This window comes from Pelmatolapia mariae, linkage group LG13 (genome assembly GCF_036321145.2).
Source record: "Pelmatolapia mariae isolate MD_Pm_ZW linkage group LG13, Pm_UMD_F_2, whole genome shotgun sequence".
NCBI classification, from domain to species: domain Eukaryota; kingdom Metazoa; phylum Chordata; class Actinopteri; order Cichliformes; family Cichlidae; genus Pelmatolapia; species Pelmatolapia mariae.
In genome coordinates this window covers 7,859,313-7,876,666 of record NC_086238.1, presented here as the reverse complement: position 1 = coordinate 7,876,666, position 17,354 = coordinate 7,859,313, and the positions used below count along the sequence as shown (strand labels likewise).

The following is a 17,354-nucleotide window of genomic DNA, read 5'->3' as shown; positions in this document are numbered from 1 at the left end:
CATTGAAATGTGGCACAAAACTTCATGAACTAAGAATGATAATAACTAGAAAATCACTTTGTTTCTTCAGTTCATGATGACTGTAGTAAACACCAACATGACATACTGTATATAAATGACATGTAACAGGTCTAAATTGTTAAAATTCACTTTATTTGCTGATGATTAATTTATATTTCTCTGGGAAAACCTGGAACAATATAGTGGAAAGAAAACTGAAAGAAAAGGGCTGAAATTAAAATATATATATATTATCACTAAATTAAAGCAGAGGATGTTTTGTAACAGGCAAATAAAAAAAATTAAGTAAATTTATAAGTGTAAAGAGGGTAAGAAAAATGTATTTTGGGGCATGATAATTGTCTATAAATGATGTTGGAAGGTTCATATGAAAACCACTTTTGGCTGCTCTATTATACACAAAGGGGTCGCCACAGCGGGTAACTCCACATGTCAGATTTGGCAGATTTTTTACGACAGATGCCGTTCTTGACACAAGCCCAAACGGATCTATGTTCCCAAACTTCAAAGGGATTGAACTTTCACTTGTTAGGCGAATATAAACAATGTAAAAACATGAAGGTCCAAAACTAAATATACCTAAAACTTTACATAAATCAAAATCATTATACATACTGTGCATTACTTACTGTGTGGAGGTATAGAGAAACACATTCAAAACAAGACCTAATACAGTGTGTATGGTACAGGGAAAAAATGCTACAGGACTTAAAAATTGATCAGATAATCATAAACCAACCATGCGACTATTCATTAAACTACATGCCTTAAAATTTTACTATTCAGTCTATCTCAACACTGCGCTGGTAATATACAAAGCACAAACTAATCCACCTCCAAACTGTATTCAAAGGTTAAATTAAATAAAACCTCATTTGTTTAGCCTAAAAAAAAGGCTCCAGCACGACTCAGCACACAGGCCTTGATCAGAGCATTAGTCAGAGTTCATGAAAACAATGAACATTTTTCACCAACAGGAGGAATCTTTAACACCTGGAATAGGTGTAACAGTTGTGGAATAGGTATGACAAGGAATTAAGATTGTGTAGTTCTCTTTTTAAATTCCAAAAACCAGGTGATGAACAAATGTAAAACCTTAGGTATTATTACTATTGTTTGTGAAACATTCGTTTTTGTCCTTGTTTACCATTTGTTTCAAATGTATTATTTTTCATTTGCTTTTTGTTTCAATGAAATCAAGTTAGAAAAGCGTTGCCATTTCAAATATGCTCTGTATAAAGGATAGGCGTGATAAGCTAAAGCTTCATCCTTCAACTATTCTGTCAGTAATTTGTGTTCCTCCCATTTAATTAAATTCTTTGTTGTCAGCATTTATTTTTATGGGCGCTTCTTTTAATAAAGACAAAAATTAAAATGCTTGTCATAAATATGTGGGCAAGGCTGGATTCAACATCTGATGACAAAGTGTAGACCCTACCAAAAAAACTTCTATTACACTAAATCATTCAGTCGTTCACCTTTTTACTGACAGGAAAGTAACTTGTGTCACTGTGGACACAAGAATGACATTAAGTTAATGCTTTTGTGCTGTTAAATGAGCTCTCCAAGGGTCCAAACAGGACATTAGAATGTGCAGCTACATTAACATCAACATAACAGTAACATCAATGTGTCCTGCTGTATAACTACAGAGCGTAATATCAGAGAGGAGATCTTACCTCCATAAAGAACTCTCCGTTACTCTGCCAGAGTTAAAGTCGTAGTATTTTGTCAACATGAGAATCACCTAGAAAACAGATCAAACAGATTACCAGCTGTGAAGGTGTGTATCATCAGTTTTCAATAGCAGCCACAAAGTGTCAGATAGCGAACCAAAATCCGTCCGTGCATGTGTCTTTTAATCTCCCTGACAGACAATGCTTTATTAAAAACACAACAAAACCGTGATGCCTTGTCAACCCACTACCCCCGTACGCCGTGAAGCCTTGTGCATATTCTCAAGGGAAAAAATCTGATCACATATGTATGATATACTGCGTTTTATATACCTATATATTTTAAGACGAAATGCTACCACTGGTGAGCAATGACTAAATGAATAAATCAGTAAACACTATAATTTATTCTTGGCATAGAAAGGCAGACCTTAAAAATATATAGGACATCCGTTCTGTAGAGAGTCATAAAAAATGTCACTTACATGTGTGGTTTACAGTTCACAGGGCTTTACCAAACACATAAAAACTACAGATTTCCTGCTGTCTTGCAAATTAATATTAATAAACGGCTTGCTGTGGAATATCATTTGCCTGCTTTTCTCAGAACGTATCAAACCTTAATCAAAGCCAGTGTGTTTGTATGTGCATGTAATTACTGATGCATGAAGGCGTGTTTACATGCTCTTTACTTGTTTGTTTTTTTACTTTTTTTTAGTGAAGAAATGGTTTTACATATAATTATATATATTTAGCACAAACAAATGCAGAAATAAAAATAATGTCTGCTAAACAGTCATTGTGAACTAATGAAGGGCACCATGTGAACTGCTGTTCACGTGGTGCCCTTCATCCTTTACGCAAATTAACTGCTCAAGCAGTGCCCTTTGTGCACTAGGGAATCATAAAACCAGCAGCTCATATAACTCTCTCGGGAAGCCTTTTGAGGCATCTTGTTGAGCTTTTCACCGCTACCTTCTAATTATCAAGCGTTATGAGCATTTGGGGTGACATTCCCTATGGTGACTAAGAACTTCATCATATTAACAGGAATTTTTAACTTTTTGTTATTAAACTTCTGCATATAAAAAGGCCAGACAGAACTCATTTTCCAGGTTAAAATCAAACAAATCCTTTTCATCTCTATTTGATAAATGTGCTTTACTAAAACTGCTTCAGAAAACAATTTGGACTCCATGAGGCACTTTCAGGTGAATCATGTACCATATTTTCTGTAAAAAAAAGAAAAAATCCATAGTAGTATTTTTCAAAGCTAAATTATTCAATATGAAGTCAAATCAAGTTTGTTCTCAATATGCTTATGATTCCTAAATATACTGTAGATGCAAAGACGTGTCACAGCAAGCAAGCGAGACCATAATTAGGTTGAAACAACAAAATAAACAGAGAGATAGCAAAAGCTTTAGGAGAAAAGCAACTTCAGAGCATCTAACAAGTCAAGAACACTCGAGGAGGTAAACATATTATTCCCAAGGTTTACAATCAAGACCTGCCTTCAAAAATGGGCATACAGATGGTTTAGACAATCAAAGTGCAAACCACTGGTTACACTCAGGAACAGGAAGGCCAGATTGGATTTTGCCAGAAAACACCTAAAAGAGCAAGCACAGATCTGAAAAACATATTTGGACAAATGAAACCAAGATGAACTTGTACTAGAATGATGGGAAGAGAAAAGTATAGAGAAGGAGAGAGCAGCAGCTCCTGTTCTGAAGCATACCACATCATTTGGTGGATTATGGTAATGTTATGGCATGGGCATATGAACCTGGACTACACGTGTTTATTGATGTGACTGCTGATAGAAGCACCAAGTTGGATCGTGAAAAATAGTGCAAAACTGATCAGGCAGTGCTTCACAGTGCAAACGGATAATGACCCATAGCATACTACAAAGCAGCCCAAGAGTTTCTCAAGGCCATATTTCAATAGCCGAGTCAGTCACCTGATCTCAACCCAGTAGAGAATGCTTTCAGTTATTATGTACAAAACAGACAGAGCCACAAACAAGCATTAACTGAAGGTGGCTGCAGTATAGGCCTGGCAGAGCATCTCAGGGGAGGAAACATAGCATTAGACAGGCAGTCATCCAGTCCCTATTACTTGAGTCTGTGCAAATGGAAGACTAAGTATACAAATGGCTGCGATTCGTTAACAGTTAGTGCAAAACTTTTTTTAAAAACCCCAAATCAAAGCTGAAAATCTGCATTTTGGTTACATATCAAATGTTTTAATTAAAATCCACTGTGGTGTACAGATTTTTAAAAAACTACAAAATGCATGTACAGTAGTTATGTTTTCAACAAATTGTGGACTTTTTTTCAAGTACATATTTTTATTGTTATTATTGTGTTATTATGCGATTGCAGTTTACTTTGGACATTAAATGACTGGGGTTGAAATCAGTGATCATTTGTTTAGATTAGTTGTCTACAGATCAGTTAATATTTTATCACAATTACTCTGAGCTGAATGAAAGATCCTCTCAGAGATATCATATTTGCAATTACTGTATATAACCTCTAAACAGCAAATTTAGTTCATTCTGCTCATGTTTCTCCAAGAGAAAAACCCATTATCTGATATATTATGAATATTACCAATAGCCCACTGCCTCTACCTAACACCACACCGTTAATGCAGTAAATTGTAAATTCACGGTTTTACTTTCTTTCCAGACTGTATTCCCCCTATGCATAGGCTGAGACAGAAAACTCTGACTCTGCTCTTACCTTGTGCTGAATGTATAAAAATTCTCTTTATGGGAGGTAGTTCTAAGATAATCCCCACAGCTTGTTATAACTTTGTGTCCAGACTGGCTTGCAGAGATTTATGGTCTTCCAATAAAATGGCCTTTATGCCTTCCAAAAGTCATAGCCTCATGGACACTGTCATACACAATAAAACAACCTGCAGCAGTCTGAAAATTAGGACAAATTACACTCCCACCCCCTCTTCTGTATGGCAATTAACTTTATGCATTTCCTTGGAAAGACTCCAAGATTACAGCAAAATGTCATGTGTATCTACCTTCCTGCTGGCTGGAAAAGAGTCCTGTATTCTGAGTGATGCTGAAAGTAAGGTGAAACTTGATGGCTGCAGTTAAAACGTCAATAAAGTGATACAATATTCACTTTGTTGGCATGTCTGTGTCAGAAAGGTGCTTAACATGTCACAGAAGCTATTAAATTGCTATTTCAAACCACCAGATGAAGGCTCTTCTTTTAATGAATACACCACATGGTAATTTATCCTCTGAATTTAAATGATAATAGAATCTGTTTTAGCACATTTTTACCTTTCAATTTGAACAAAGGTGTCAGCTACCTGGGGGTAAAACAACTCTGTAACTCACTGTTTGGTTCATATTGTACTCTGGCTTTGGTTCAGTCCTTTCCCTTGTATTAAAGGGGGGAGGGGGTAAATAAGAAACAAATGTTTAAGAATAATTTTTCCCGCGGATATAATAAAAATGCACCTATAGATTAACAGATGGATAAATGAAAGAAAAATAAACTTGACTTGCTAGATCCTGAACGCAGCAGATCTTGATGTACTCAAGCCCTCACATTATAATAACTATTATTAAGTAACAGCAAATTGATCATCAATAAACCTTTAGATAATAGATATTTTGCATTAACAAACAATAAAATGAAAATGGCAAATAGCTGAATAGTAAACCAGCTTCAGCTTTACAATATGCATATAGATAATGTCATTGGACTCTATTTAGGTTTATGACTTATACAGGTAGGTAGGTGGAATGGTTAATTTTGGTTTTTACCAGCTTTAAAAAACAGCAACAACTATATACAACTGTATATAAGCACAACATCATTGGCCTTGAGGTGACTGTTGTTGGTATAAATAAAACTGAATTGAATTGAATTATTTTTTGAGTAACAGATAGACCACATAATCTCCATGGAGGAGATAAAGAAGTATCAGCCCTATAGTCAATATTCAAACCATTCATGGTCATAAAACTGAATCTGTTGTTATAAATACTTTTACAACAACAGTGGCTGGATGCTGGAATCAGTTTTAAGGCCCACGTGGACCAAGACAGCCAAAATCAAAAATTGGATTTTTGCAGGTAAACAAATCTTGCTTCTCATTCAGCAGTCGTAAAATCATTAAACAATCTGTCTGCGCTTGACTATGGGGATATTGTTTACATGCAAGCTTCTTCATCTACCTTAAGTCCTCTTGATTGTGTGTATCACAGTGGGGATTATTTTTTATATATTTTACATGAACAAGCTTAGAAAAGATAGCATCATTCTATGATTTTATTTACAAAGCCCTACTGTAAAAACTCCCTGCTTGCATATGCTCTTTAATTAAATTTAAACACTGTAATTACAATGTCCAATCCCAGGACTGCTAATAATTTTAACATTAGCTGGACCTCTTGTTCACACACTGCACTGGAAAAACTGAATTTAAATACTTTGCTGTCAATAAATGGAAAGAGCTACAAAAAGCCAGGAAACTACATTCCCTGATTTAATAGAAACATTTTAAAAGGTTATATTTATTTATCTTGAACTAACCTTGCATAAGCTTTTCTTTATTTGTGAATGAATCACGTGTGATGTATAAGGTAAGAGTCTAAATAACAGATTTAATAATAATAATCAAAACTTTTAGCAGAGTGCTTATCGAGATCGTGTACCACCAGACAACCCACGCATGTTTGCACTGCAAATCAACCTTAACCTACTCCTGCAGCTAAGGTGTGGCACATAGAACAGTAGGCTGCAGTAACTCCAGCATGTTTCCAAAGTGGATTACTTGACATCCAAGTGCAAGCAAATTGATTTTTCAACTCTTAATCCTTTGTAAATCTTAAACCTTGAAGGTAAATGGCCTGGGATGAATTTGATCATTATATAAGAATGAATGGAGGCTTAATGGTGACTTAAAGAGCTTAGGGTGAAGAGATTACTGGTGGGAAATGAAGGCGTTGTATGCGGAGGGGTAGGGGAGGTGTGGTGGTAGAAAGCAGTGTGGGGATTCGGTTACTGAAGGATGAACACTTGAGACAAATGAAATGAGCAACAGAGTGCACACTGCAATTCATTCCTACTCTAACCAACCCGCTGATCAGGCCTTATCAGCTGTTGGAATTAAGACGCCTCATCAATAAAACTGTCATCACATTTCGCCACAGCAATTAAACAGATGGATGATTCCATAAAAGCAGTTGTTACAGGAGTTACTCACTGGAATATTAATAATAAGGACAAATATTACACATCAAAAAGTGGTCACTGTCGAAGCCTTTTTCCCTGCTGCATGCTCAAATGTAACACATCCGCATCACAAGTAAGCATACGATCTGCCGTTAACACAAATACACGATTTGAGCAAATTTAATTACTGCATGTTGTCATAGGGCATCAAGATTTTGTGTAATGATGACGCTTAAAGGTGTGACAACTGGTGGCACTGATTTTCACAAATAAGACAAACTAATTGGGAGAAGAAATGTGAGAACACCTAGACATCCACACCACAGAGGTGATAACAATGTTAGAGTGCACGCTGTTTAAGGAATGGAAAAAAAAAAAACAAAGCTTAGCAAGCAAATTCAAAGCCCCCAGGGGCAGCACAGCAAAAAGTATGAAACTTCACTTTATGAAATTACCACATTAAACAGCATCATTTAACACCTTCAAAAAAGAAAGCATTGTCTAATTCTATTAGGGTGTTTATTGCCCTACGACGCACTGCGCGGCAACAAAAGCCTGCAGGAGAGCATGCTGTCATACACTTCAATACCACCTGAGTGAGACACACAATGTACAGAGCCTTTTGTCTGCCACATCAATTTATATCATTTCATTAACAAAGGCAACATTTCCTCGTAGAGCAGATGTTGCGCTGGAGCTAGGTTGTTTGAAGTCAGGGCTGTTGGCTTTCCCATGGATTGCAGGTCACTGCAATCATAAATTATGAAGTAACTTCACAACAGCACTTTGCACAACATAAACTATCCGTGTCCTGATGAGAATGATGTATAAATACAAGAAGGTGTTAATCGGAGTAAATGTGCTGCTTGGGAATTTAAGTAAAGGCTTTCCGACCGCTGCTTTAACAAGGATGCACATTTTACTATCATTCTTGCAGAAATAAAGTTCATCTATGATGTGCCTGATGGCAGTACTCTGTTCCTCTGGCAGACAGAAAACATCAAATAATCAGCATTTTAAGTGCAGCTTCACATTACAGCTTTGGCTTTTGAGCAGAGCAGCAAGTATCTGACTTTATTGGACTTCTCTTGCCGAGACAACGGAACTGTGTCGAAGTAGAAGCTCGGTTGGCAAGTCATCTGAAACGGCTTCCTTACTCTTTCAGCTTAAGCTCTCGCATCATTTGCTTCTTCACCATAAATGAACGCCCAGGCTAGTTCAGCAGCTGGGTTGCAGCAGCATGCTAAGCTTGTGAGCTTCAGTGTGCACGAGGAGGGGGTCTGATCAATGCAAGCAAGATTAGACAGCAAGTGGGTAGGTTTCCAACTCAGCCAAAAAGTTACGCCCGCTGTGCGAGGAGGATTTGTCTTTTTCTTTTTTTTCAAACTCCCTTTAAATCTTCAGCACTCACTTTGAAATTTGGAAGTGCTGAGTGAAAAGGTAAAAAATTGGCAGTGTGTTGACAAACCTAAAAGCTCCCTGGACTCTTCAATGTGTTTCCTCTGATGTAAATAAAGTAAAACAGCTGATCCTTCTGTTTGCCAAAATGCATCACTGTAAATCCAAAACGGAGAGCTGGAGTGAGCAAATCAAAGTTATGGTTTTGATTATAAGGCTTTTCTTGAAGCAGCCAGATGGTATATGAACAAGTAATGCAGGTGGCCACTGTAAAATGAAAGTGTTCTGAACCACAAAATGAGGTGCAAACTGAGCAATGGTCGACAAAAGAATATTGACAGCAGCAACCAACTGGCAGAGTGTTTGAGCTGGAGCACTGAGGCACTGAGGCACACCAAGCAGCTGACAACTCAAATAGCACTTCAACAATATAGCGGTAATTTTAACATTAATTGTGAAGATATCTGTGCAAATGAATAGGCCAACTCTTTGCTTACCAACTGGTACTCCAATTATTCTGAAGCTTTAGCAGCTGCTCATGAAACAACACTGAGTCACAGTGGAAACAGCCAGAGCACACATAACAATAGCATGGACCTGCACAGCATAAGTTGTATTTAAGCAAACACAAAGAAGTGCAAACAAAAAGATGTGTCTGTGACAAAAAAAGGAAAAAAATATAACAAAGAAAGAGGTGAGATCTCATTATGCATTGTTCCCGGCAAATTAACTTTATCCTTGTCTAGAATAAGATCGTTACCTGATTTGAATTTGGAATTTCTGCTCTGTTAGACCACACTCGGTGCAGAAGAAAGGAAACCCAGGAGGGGAACGCAGCTTGCCAATAAAAAAAAACACACTCAGCAGGATTTCAAGGCGTAAGAGAACCTCACCACAGGAAGGCTTGGTGGCTCGGCAGAGCTGAACTCATCCTGCCAGTAGTTTCTGTGCAGTGCTGAGCTTTAAAAAAACAGTCTCTCTGTTTATCCATGCAGTACAGGCAGTACTACAGCCATAAATTGTCAGGAAAAATGAATTTGTTGTCTTCGGTTGTCTTATGCTAAGTCATGGTGTTGCGATTCCTATCATTATGTATTTCATGAATTTATTTATGTGTGTGATGTTTCCCTTCCCGAAACGTTACACCAACCCCTCGGGCTCCACATCCCAGCCAGGAGTGAGCAGAGCTGGTGGAGGTCCATTCTGGCTGCGTCGGTCAGTGGGCTGTCTGAGGATACCTGAGCATGTCAACAGGCTGTTTGCTGTTTGTGATGCTTTACTGAAGAGACAGAATTTACATAGGCGAGATAAAATAGTGGAAAGATGTTAATGGTCGGACTAGTTTTTGAACCCAGCACAAATAAAAATGGCAAAACAGCAGCAATATGATCTAGATTAGAGTTTGCTGCAGAGAAAGCTGCACTTTCTTTTGTAATTACTTCAATATGGCATTTGATAGAAATGGGACAGGAAATTGTGTCAAACTGATCAACAGGGAGATGTGAAGTCATAAATCCCTTTCATGTCACTGTTTATTCATTAAGATTTAATTTAGCATTGACTTATATGAGTATAGATTTAAAGAAAGAAAGAATGACAGCATTATTTTGCTTTATTACATTTATTAATGATGAGCTAATTTTGGATAAGGTCCAAAGACCTCTGAATTTTTTCTGACCCGTGTGCTCATTTTCTTAAAAACATGGAATATTGCATGTTTGCTGTGCCTTTCCTCTCCTTTACATCAAACCAAAAATGCAACATCTTGGTAAATATGATTATTTATTTTCCTTCCAACACTTTGCATGTCTCACTTATTTTTGACAGTTTTTTCAGGTCCACACAACAGTTTTTTTTCACCATATACTGCTTATTTCATCCAATTTTATCCTGCATATTCCTGGTGCTGATACATTAGCATTTTCTTTGAATAAGGCCAGCTTTGTACTGAAAATATCGCACTTTGGGCAAACACAGTATTCTCGTTGTGGCTCCGGGATGATGGTATATATGGGAAAACAGAGAAGAAGAGGCCTGGAAGTTAGAAAGGAAAGAGATATGACTTTCACATTTTTCAGCACCCTCAAAATTTATTTATTTGTTTTATTAGCATGAAGTTTCCAGCCTTAATTTTGATGTATTAATTTACATACCTCCATAGTGCTCTAACACCAACATTTTGCTTTTGATTCCTTAATTATCTTGGGTAATCACATCATTTTAGTAACACTGATAGTATGACTGAAACCACAAATTTAACTGATAATTTATCCTCAAAAAAACAGGTGCTGGCAAACTTAAATATATCTGTAACCCTAAATCTTATCTTCTGTTTTCAGGTTTATGTAGTTGGGGTGCGGTAGACTCACGCTTTTCATGTGACAGCAGAGATTTATATACATATAAAGGTGAATTATAGGACAGATGTTTGTATTGACAGTGAATACACAAATGGCTTGCTCATCTCATCATTTTTATAGCCCAAACCTAACAAACACAAAGACTCAGCTCAGCAACATTAAAGTTAAAAAGATACTGTAGTGATGCTTACCCATATTGACTTTCAAGGGCACAGAAGACAGTCATAAAGTGGAACTGGAGAATGACAAAATTTTATCTGTGATTCAGTCAGTGAGTCATAGAAACGACTAAAAACTCGGATGAAACTGGTGACTGACTGCATACCTGGCCAGCCTCCAGTTTCGCAGTAGCGGATGAGACAATTCACTAAAAACTCAATGAGGCAGATGAGGAGAAGCTGCGCACCAAGCTATCAAGAACGTGATCTATGAAGAGGAGGATGCCCTCTACAAAAATGGGAAAGCTGAAAATATGGATTGTCATGAACTGCGAAGCTTCTCCTTGAGGTTGCTCAAAGCAGAGAAGCACAGAGAAATTCAACACTACATGCACAGAAGGCTTCGAGCACCCAGAAGCAGGCCATGAAGCTTGACCATGATAAAATAGTTATGAACCACGTTAAATGTCTTAACCCCTGAAAAGCTCAAGGACTGGGAGATGTATTAGGAGCCTCTCTATCTATCTACTAGTAATTTAAGCGTTCTTTTGGACAAAAATGTTTGAGAATTTTCCTGGACGTCGTAGCACTCTTCCCTATCCTGACCTTGAAAATATGGAAGGGTGGGGAAAAATATGTGTTTTCTACTAACAACACTATCAATAATTTTCTGCTTTTAACTTTTTCCTTCACAAAACAAATAACACACCGTGCATCCTGCATTCTTCTTCTTCTTCTTCTTCTTCTTCAGTGTAACAGCTGGATAAAGTGAAAATAAAACGGAACAGATGTTTTCAAGGTCATGTGATGCTGGATCGTATCCCAGCGTAACCTGGGTAAGGCCTGGGACAGGTTTGACAGCCTCACGGGGGAAACAGAATGACAAGCACTTTCACACCTGCAGGCAATTTAGACTTTCCGATTCACCTTGCTAGTCTTTGGACTGTGGGAGGAAACTAGAGCACCTGAATGAAGCCATTCGAACACAAGGACAACACGCAACCTGAACATCATACCCTCTGAAATGACAACGTTCAACATTAAACTAACACCTCGTTTGTTCAGATAAATTGAGTGCAACCCACACAGCCCAATCCTGCAATATTCTGCAGAAGTAATTTGCAGTGCTGCCTCTGTCGCACTGTTTTTGTGATTTTTCCACATCATTTGAAGTTAAATGTTTAGTTGATGGGGACTCACGATGCCTGACTATTTACCTGATTAACTTCTGGTCACCTGTCTTGCACTTTTACCAACACTGCTGACCAAAATTCCAGTCTGATTTTCCACATGGCTGCCATGAAAAGATCCATTATAAATTACAGCAAGCATGTTTTTAAAATAAGTATTTTATTTAGTGTGACTAAAACTGCAAGTTTTCAGTGATTTACCTTATATATTGCTGGTTTACCTGTGCTCTGTGGATGTATATGTTTTGGCCAATTTATACATGTTCTATAAGCCAGTGAACTGAAATATTTGCTGTAAGCCTTAGCCACAATTTTTCCATCCATATTGTAGATTCCAAAATTCAGTCTAAGCTCTCAGCTAACATGCTTTTTCTATTTTACTAAACAGAGGAGAAGAGACAGTCCTCCCCTGGAAAACAGCTGTTCAAATGAGAGAGTCGCTACCTTTAGGCACCCTTATAACCTACAAAATGAAACTTTGAAATATGTGTTTAATGTTTTAAAAGGCTCTATTTTAAAGCAAATTCTGAAAATTAGATAACAGTCTTACTCCAGCATCCCTGTCTCAAGCCAGGAATGGTGATGACGTGCTATGACGGCTGAAACAACAGATTGATCACAATCGTTTATCCGGAGGACGTGTTGGAAGAGACCCAGTGCACTGAAAAAGATGCAAGCAGACTATAAGAAGCAGCCTGTTGGAGATACACACACCTGGTTTGTTCAAATAAAGAGCGACAAAGTCTAACGCAAATATGGTTTATCAAACACTACCCACCTGTGGATATTTAAGCTGTTATAATTCCTCCTGCAAAACACGTTGTGCCCTTGGCTCCACTCAAAAACCCAGTGCTGAAGAGTTTATTGAAATTATCTAATGCAGGTAAACCATTGAAAGTTATTTAATACTACACTACAATTCAGCGTGAAGCAAACATTCAAATATATCTCAATTTATTGCAGTTTCTTCTTCTTAATAGAGTCCTTGAAGCTTGCTAATTAACCGCTACAGTTAAATTGTTCAACTCTAATGAAGGCACCCTTGGTATTGAAATGCTAAATGTGACAGACAACAACCACATGAATTAGCAGCATGGACTGAGCACTACTTTTGATTTTGCCTGGTTTTTTGTGTTGATTGAAAAGCTGAAATGATGTTGCAGCTTCGTTTGTGAACCGTGATAATTGGACAAATGATAAATGAATGGCACCATCCATCAACTAGGCTTCAGCAAATAAGTAGCAAAGCATCTGCCTGAACTGCACAGAAAAACTAGATATCAAGGCATGTCGACATCAAGCTCGGACAATGTGTGTCACAAACCGTACAAACTGACTGAATTTCTTTAGATGTAATGCTTCATCAGTTATTATATTTCAGAGTTTTCAAGCAAGCACAACAAACAAATATCTACATTTTTGAGCATTGCTAAAAAATAAAATGTCATGGATGACAAATATAATGTGACAACAACTGTGTAAATTCTCAAAGCAGGTTCCCATACAAACTGAGTCACATGGGTCCCTAAACAGTTCTTCTTTCTTTGTATGAGAGGGTCAATAATACAAAATGTGTCCTTTTATTCAGCCTGTAAGACAAGGCTGCTTAGGCCTGTGATGTGTGATACTAAATGTCTTCTTGTTTCCAGGGAACCTGATTAAAGCCCTTATGACTAAACTGTAAGTGTTAATAGATTAAGCAAAGATGTTTAATTAGGACAAGGCAACTCGCTTCATTTTGAAATAGATTACTGCTTTAAATAGATTTATTTTAAAAAGTAGACCAGCTGGAAAATGTACACGTTTTCTTAGTGACCACCTGGCCTCCACTTACGCACATGGAGAAAGAGAGAAAGAAGGGGAGAGGGTGTGGCAAGTAACACACACACACACACAAACACATTAGACTGTGAGTAGGCGAGGTGAGATTCTGCATAAGGGGGAAATTTGTTGAAGCAGAAAGTTCGCCATGCAACTGTGAAGACGAGAGTGCCAAATCCTGCTGAAAATGACTTAATACAATAACAGATTTTGGAGTATAACTAACTAATGCTGTTAATTAAAAGCAGACAAAAATACACAAAAAGCACTTTAATCACTTTTTATTACTGTATGACTTTTGGATCTTTGATACCCCAAGATACTTCCCATCTTATACTGTAACTATACTGCATTATGGATGATAAGCTTATTTAGTTTCCTGGCAAGCGGTAGAAAACTGTGCACTGTGAGGCTTATAGCTTAGCATAATGAATGCAAACTGGGAGGAAACTGTTAAGAAATCATTCTAGTCGCCTCACAAAGCAAAAAATTTCTGCTGTTGTTGTAGACAAGATGTATCATACCAGTTACTTTTTGGATAAGCTGGGGAAGCAGTTTCCTCCGTTTCCAGGCTTACTGCTAAACTCGGCTAACCACCAGTTGGCTCTGGCATCCTAGCTAGTGTTTATGTACAGAGGAGAGAAGATCGTTATCAGAACTATGAGTAAAAAAGCCAATAGATGTAACTGCCCTAAAGTCAAAGCAGAGCAACACTGAGGTAATGTATTCAAATAGGAACTTTCCACAGCTATGCTGATGACACAGAATTATGCATACCTGTGCAGCCAAATGATACAATAAGTCTGACGAGTAATAACTTTGTGAGACTCATGAAAGACAAGCAAGGTAAAAAATACTTCTGCTTTGCCTCAGGGCCACAAGAGATGTACTGTCCAAAAATCTTAGCTCTCTACTTCCACAGTTCAAGCCTAAGCAAAAGACATTAGTGAGAGTGTGCTGGACTTTGATCATAGCAATATATTACACCATAAAATCGGCATTCTCTCAGCTGAGTAACATTGCCATATCAAAAACCCAGTTTGTGCTTAATTCTCAGTAGACTAGACTAGTCTGCTGTGTATTTCAGTGGTCTTGCTGAGAATTTGATTTGTCAATTACAAATCATTCAAATTCTGGTGCTTGTGATATTGACCAGAACAAGAAGAAGAGAACACTGAGTGATTCTGGTTATAGCCAAACTCGGTATAGCTCCATATATATTTTACAGATATTAAATAACTTGCTCGTCTATAAAGCACTACGGTGTTTCACCAGCTTCCATCCATAAGGCTCCCTGTTGTTTTAAGTGTCTTTACATTTACTCATGTCCTCCATGTAGGTTGTTTGAAGTTCAGAACCACAATCAGACATAAGAAAATTGGATCTGTCCAAACTGTAGAAAGTATGTCCCTCTGGATATCAGGGAATAACCCCCACTGAGCATTCTGTTATCTTTCAACCTGTAAATCCATTTGTCTCCAAGTCCTTATTTTAGCATGTCATTGTATTAAGATGTTATTTCATGCTTCATTTATCCTTAATTTGTCTTTTAGTCTAAAGGACTCCAGGTTTAGCTTCTTTACATGATTGTAATTATATTGATTCTTAATTATTACGCTATTATAACTTTCGTCCTATACTTTATCTGAGCCATTCTTATATAATGGGTGGTAGGCGAATTATAGTTTTATTGATTTAATCTTGCAAATCATATGTATGCAGAGAACTTACAAATGAGTGACTGACCAAAACGGGGAAAAGCAAAATGAGCTTCTGTGAGTGACTAAATGGGAGAAACACGCACAAAAGAGCAAAGGGGCATAATCCCCTTAAACTATGTGTGCAGAACATTATTTTCTTTTTCTTTACCATATCTGCCAAGTCAGCCGATCAATAAACAACAGCATGAATAGGGTGTGCGTGCACGTGTATGTGCGCGTGCGCGAGACAGACAGAAAAAGAGAGAGGGAGAGCAAGGGAGAGGTTGAAAGGCAGAGACTGATTCCTTTAAATTCTGCAAGCTCTCAGTTTTAATCTTTCATCGCGTTACTCGTGCTCTAAATGAAACCTCTGAATGAGTCTTACTGCCACATAAGACCTGTGGATGAATGATGACCACACTGCGTCAAAAAGAGGTCCGTGCGTAAATCTGGAGCACATTAACTACTTACGCTACTGTTTTGTCCGGACCAGTGCACCATCGCCTGGTTATGAGCCGTGTCCTCGGTGAGCGCAAATGTCGAACTTGTGAGGTGAAACTCCTCCTGGTCCGAAACCGAAGCATCCTCCCCGCCCTCGGGTCTGAATCCGGACCAAGTCTCTGTGCTCCTCGCACTACGTCTCCAACTGGTCACATTCCTGTCCTCGTTTTCCGTCACATCACCAATTTTATTTCCCCCATCGTCTGTGTTATTCTCGGTTACATTGCTGAGAAAGGGGGAGGACACGCGTGAAGACACTTCAGATTGGGAAAGTTTCTGGTTACTGCTTGGGGCGCCTTTATGCAGAGAACTTGAGATATTTCCCCCAAACCGTGGCTGTACTTTGGACGAACTTTCTTCGCTCGCGGTCAGTTCCGCATCGTAGTGCCTTTCGTTTCGGGGGGTGACCGACCCCTCGGTAAATCTAAGAAACTCTTCAGCTGTTGCCTCTCCAAAATTTGTCAAATCCAGCGCCGAGAGTTCCCGGGGAAATGCTGCGGAAATGAGCGGCAGCTGGCAAGAGGGAATGCACCTTACCTCCGCTTTTGTTCCGCCCAGGATGGAAGTTAGGGTAAAGATCCAAATCCACTCAGAGAAAATGATAAAAAGGCAGTGACCGAGGCGCGTCTCCATTCTACGTTGATTCCTACTTAAAAACATATCATTTTTTTTAGTCTTGAGCGAGTGTCTGTCATCACCTGGTAAAGTGGTTGAATGTACTGTGAGGAGGTGCAGCAGCGCGCGGACAAGTGCTCCCAAGTACTGATGCAAACGATGCATCAGAGGAGGAGCTGGAGGCTGAATCCTGCACAAGAGGGGAGCGGGGCCGATACCCCGCATCATCATCTCAACCTGGATTAAAACAAAAAGAAAAAGAAGAAGAAGGAAGGAACAACAGAATAATAAAAACAAGCATAGGGGCTGGGTGTAACTTAAGTTTATTTCTGATCAACAGTGTGACAGATAGTATGTCATTATAAAACATTTGATTTAATAATCATCTTATATCTTGGTAATTATGGACAGAATCAAAACAGCCTGAAAGGTGATGTATGGGGTCCCTGGGGGGGAAGTCTGGAAACATTAGTGGGTCTGCCACTGGCAGTCTTTGTGAGGAAATGTTACTGACAGGAGCTTTATGGAAGATACAATGAGGGTTTGCATTTTCCATTAGCAGGTCTGAGTAATCAATTAACAAGATTGCCTGTGTTCACTGTCAATTATGTCATGCAGGTAATGTCCCGGCTGTGGCCTGCCTGCAAAATGGGCTGGAAATTGTTTCACTTAGGCTTTGCTCCTGTATTATC

At 38.3% G+C, this 17,354-nt stretch overlaps 1 protein-coding gene across 1 annotated transcript in view; it reads right to left on the bottom strand.

Moving 5' to 3' along the window:
• LOC134639976 (VPS10 domain-containing receptor SorCS1-like) overlaps positions 1-16,791 on the bottom strand; it is a 48,934-nt gene extending 32,143 nt beyond the window's left edge. The window contains exons 1-2 of the mRNA XM_063491517.1: positions 16,018-16,791; positions 1,701-1,768 (exon numbers count right to left, since the gene is read on the bottom strand). Coding sequence (XP_063347587.1) covers positions 1,701-1,768; positions 16,018-16,707 — 758 coding nt within the window. The 5' untranslated portion in view covers positions 16,708-16,791. The remainder of the gene's footprint in view (positions 1-1,700; positions 1,769-16,017) is intronic.
• Positions 16,792-17,354: the final 563 nt, after the last annotated feature.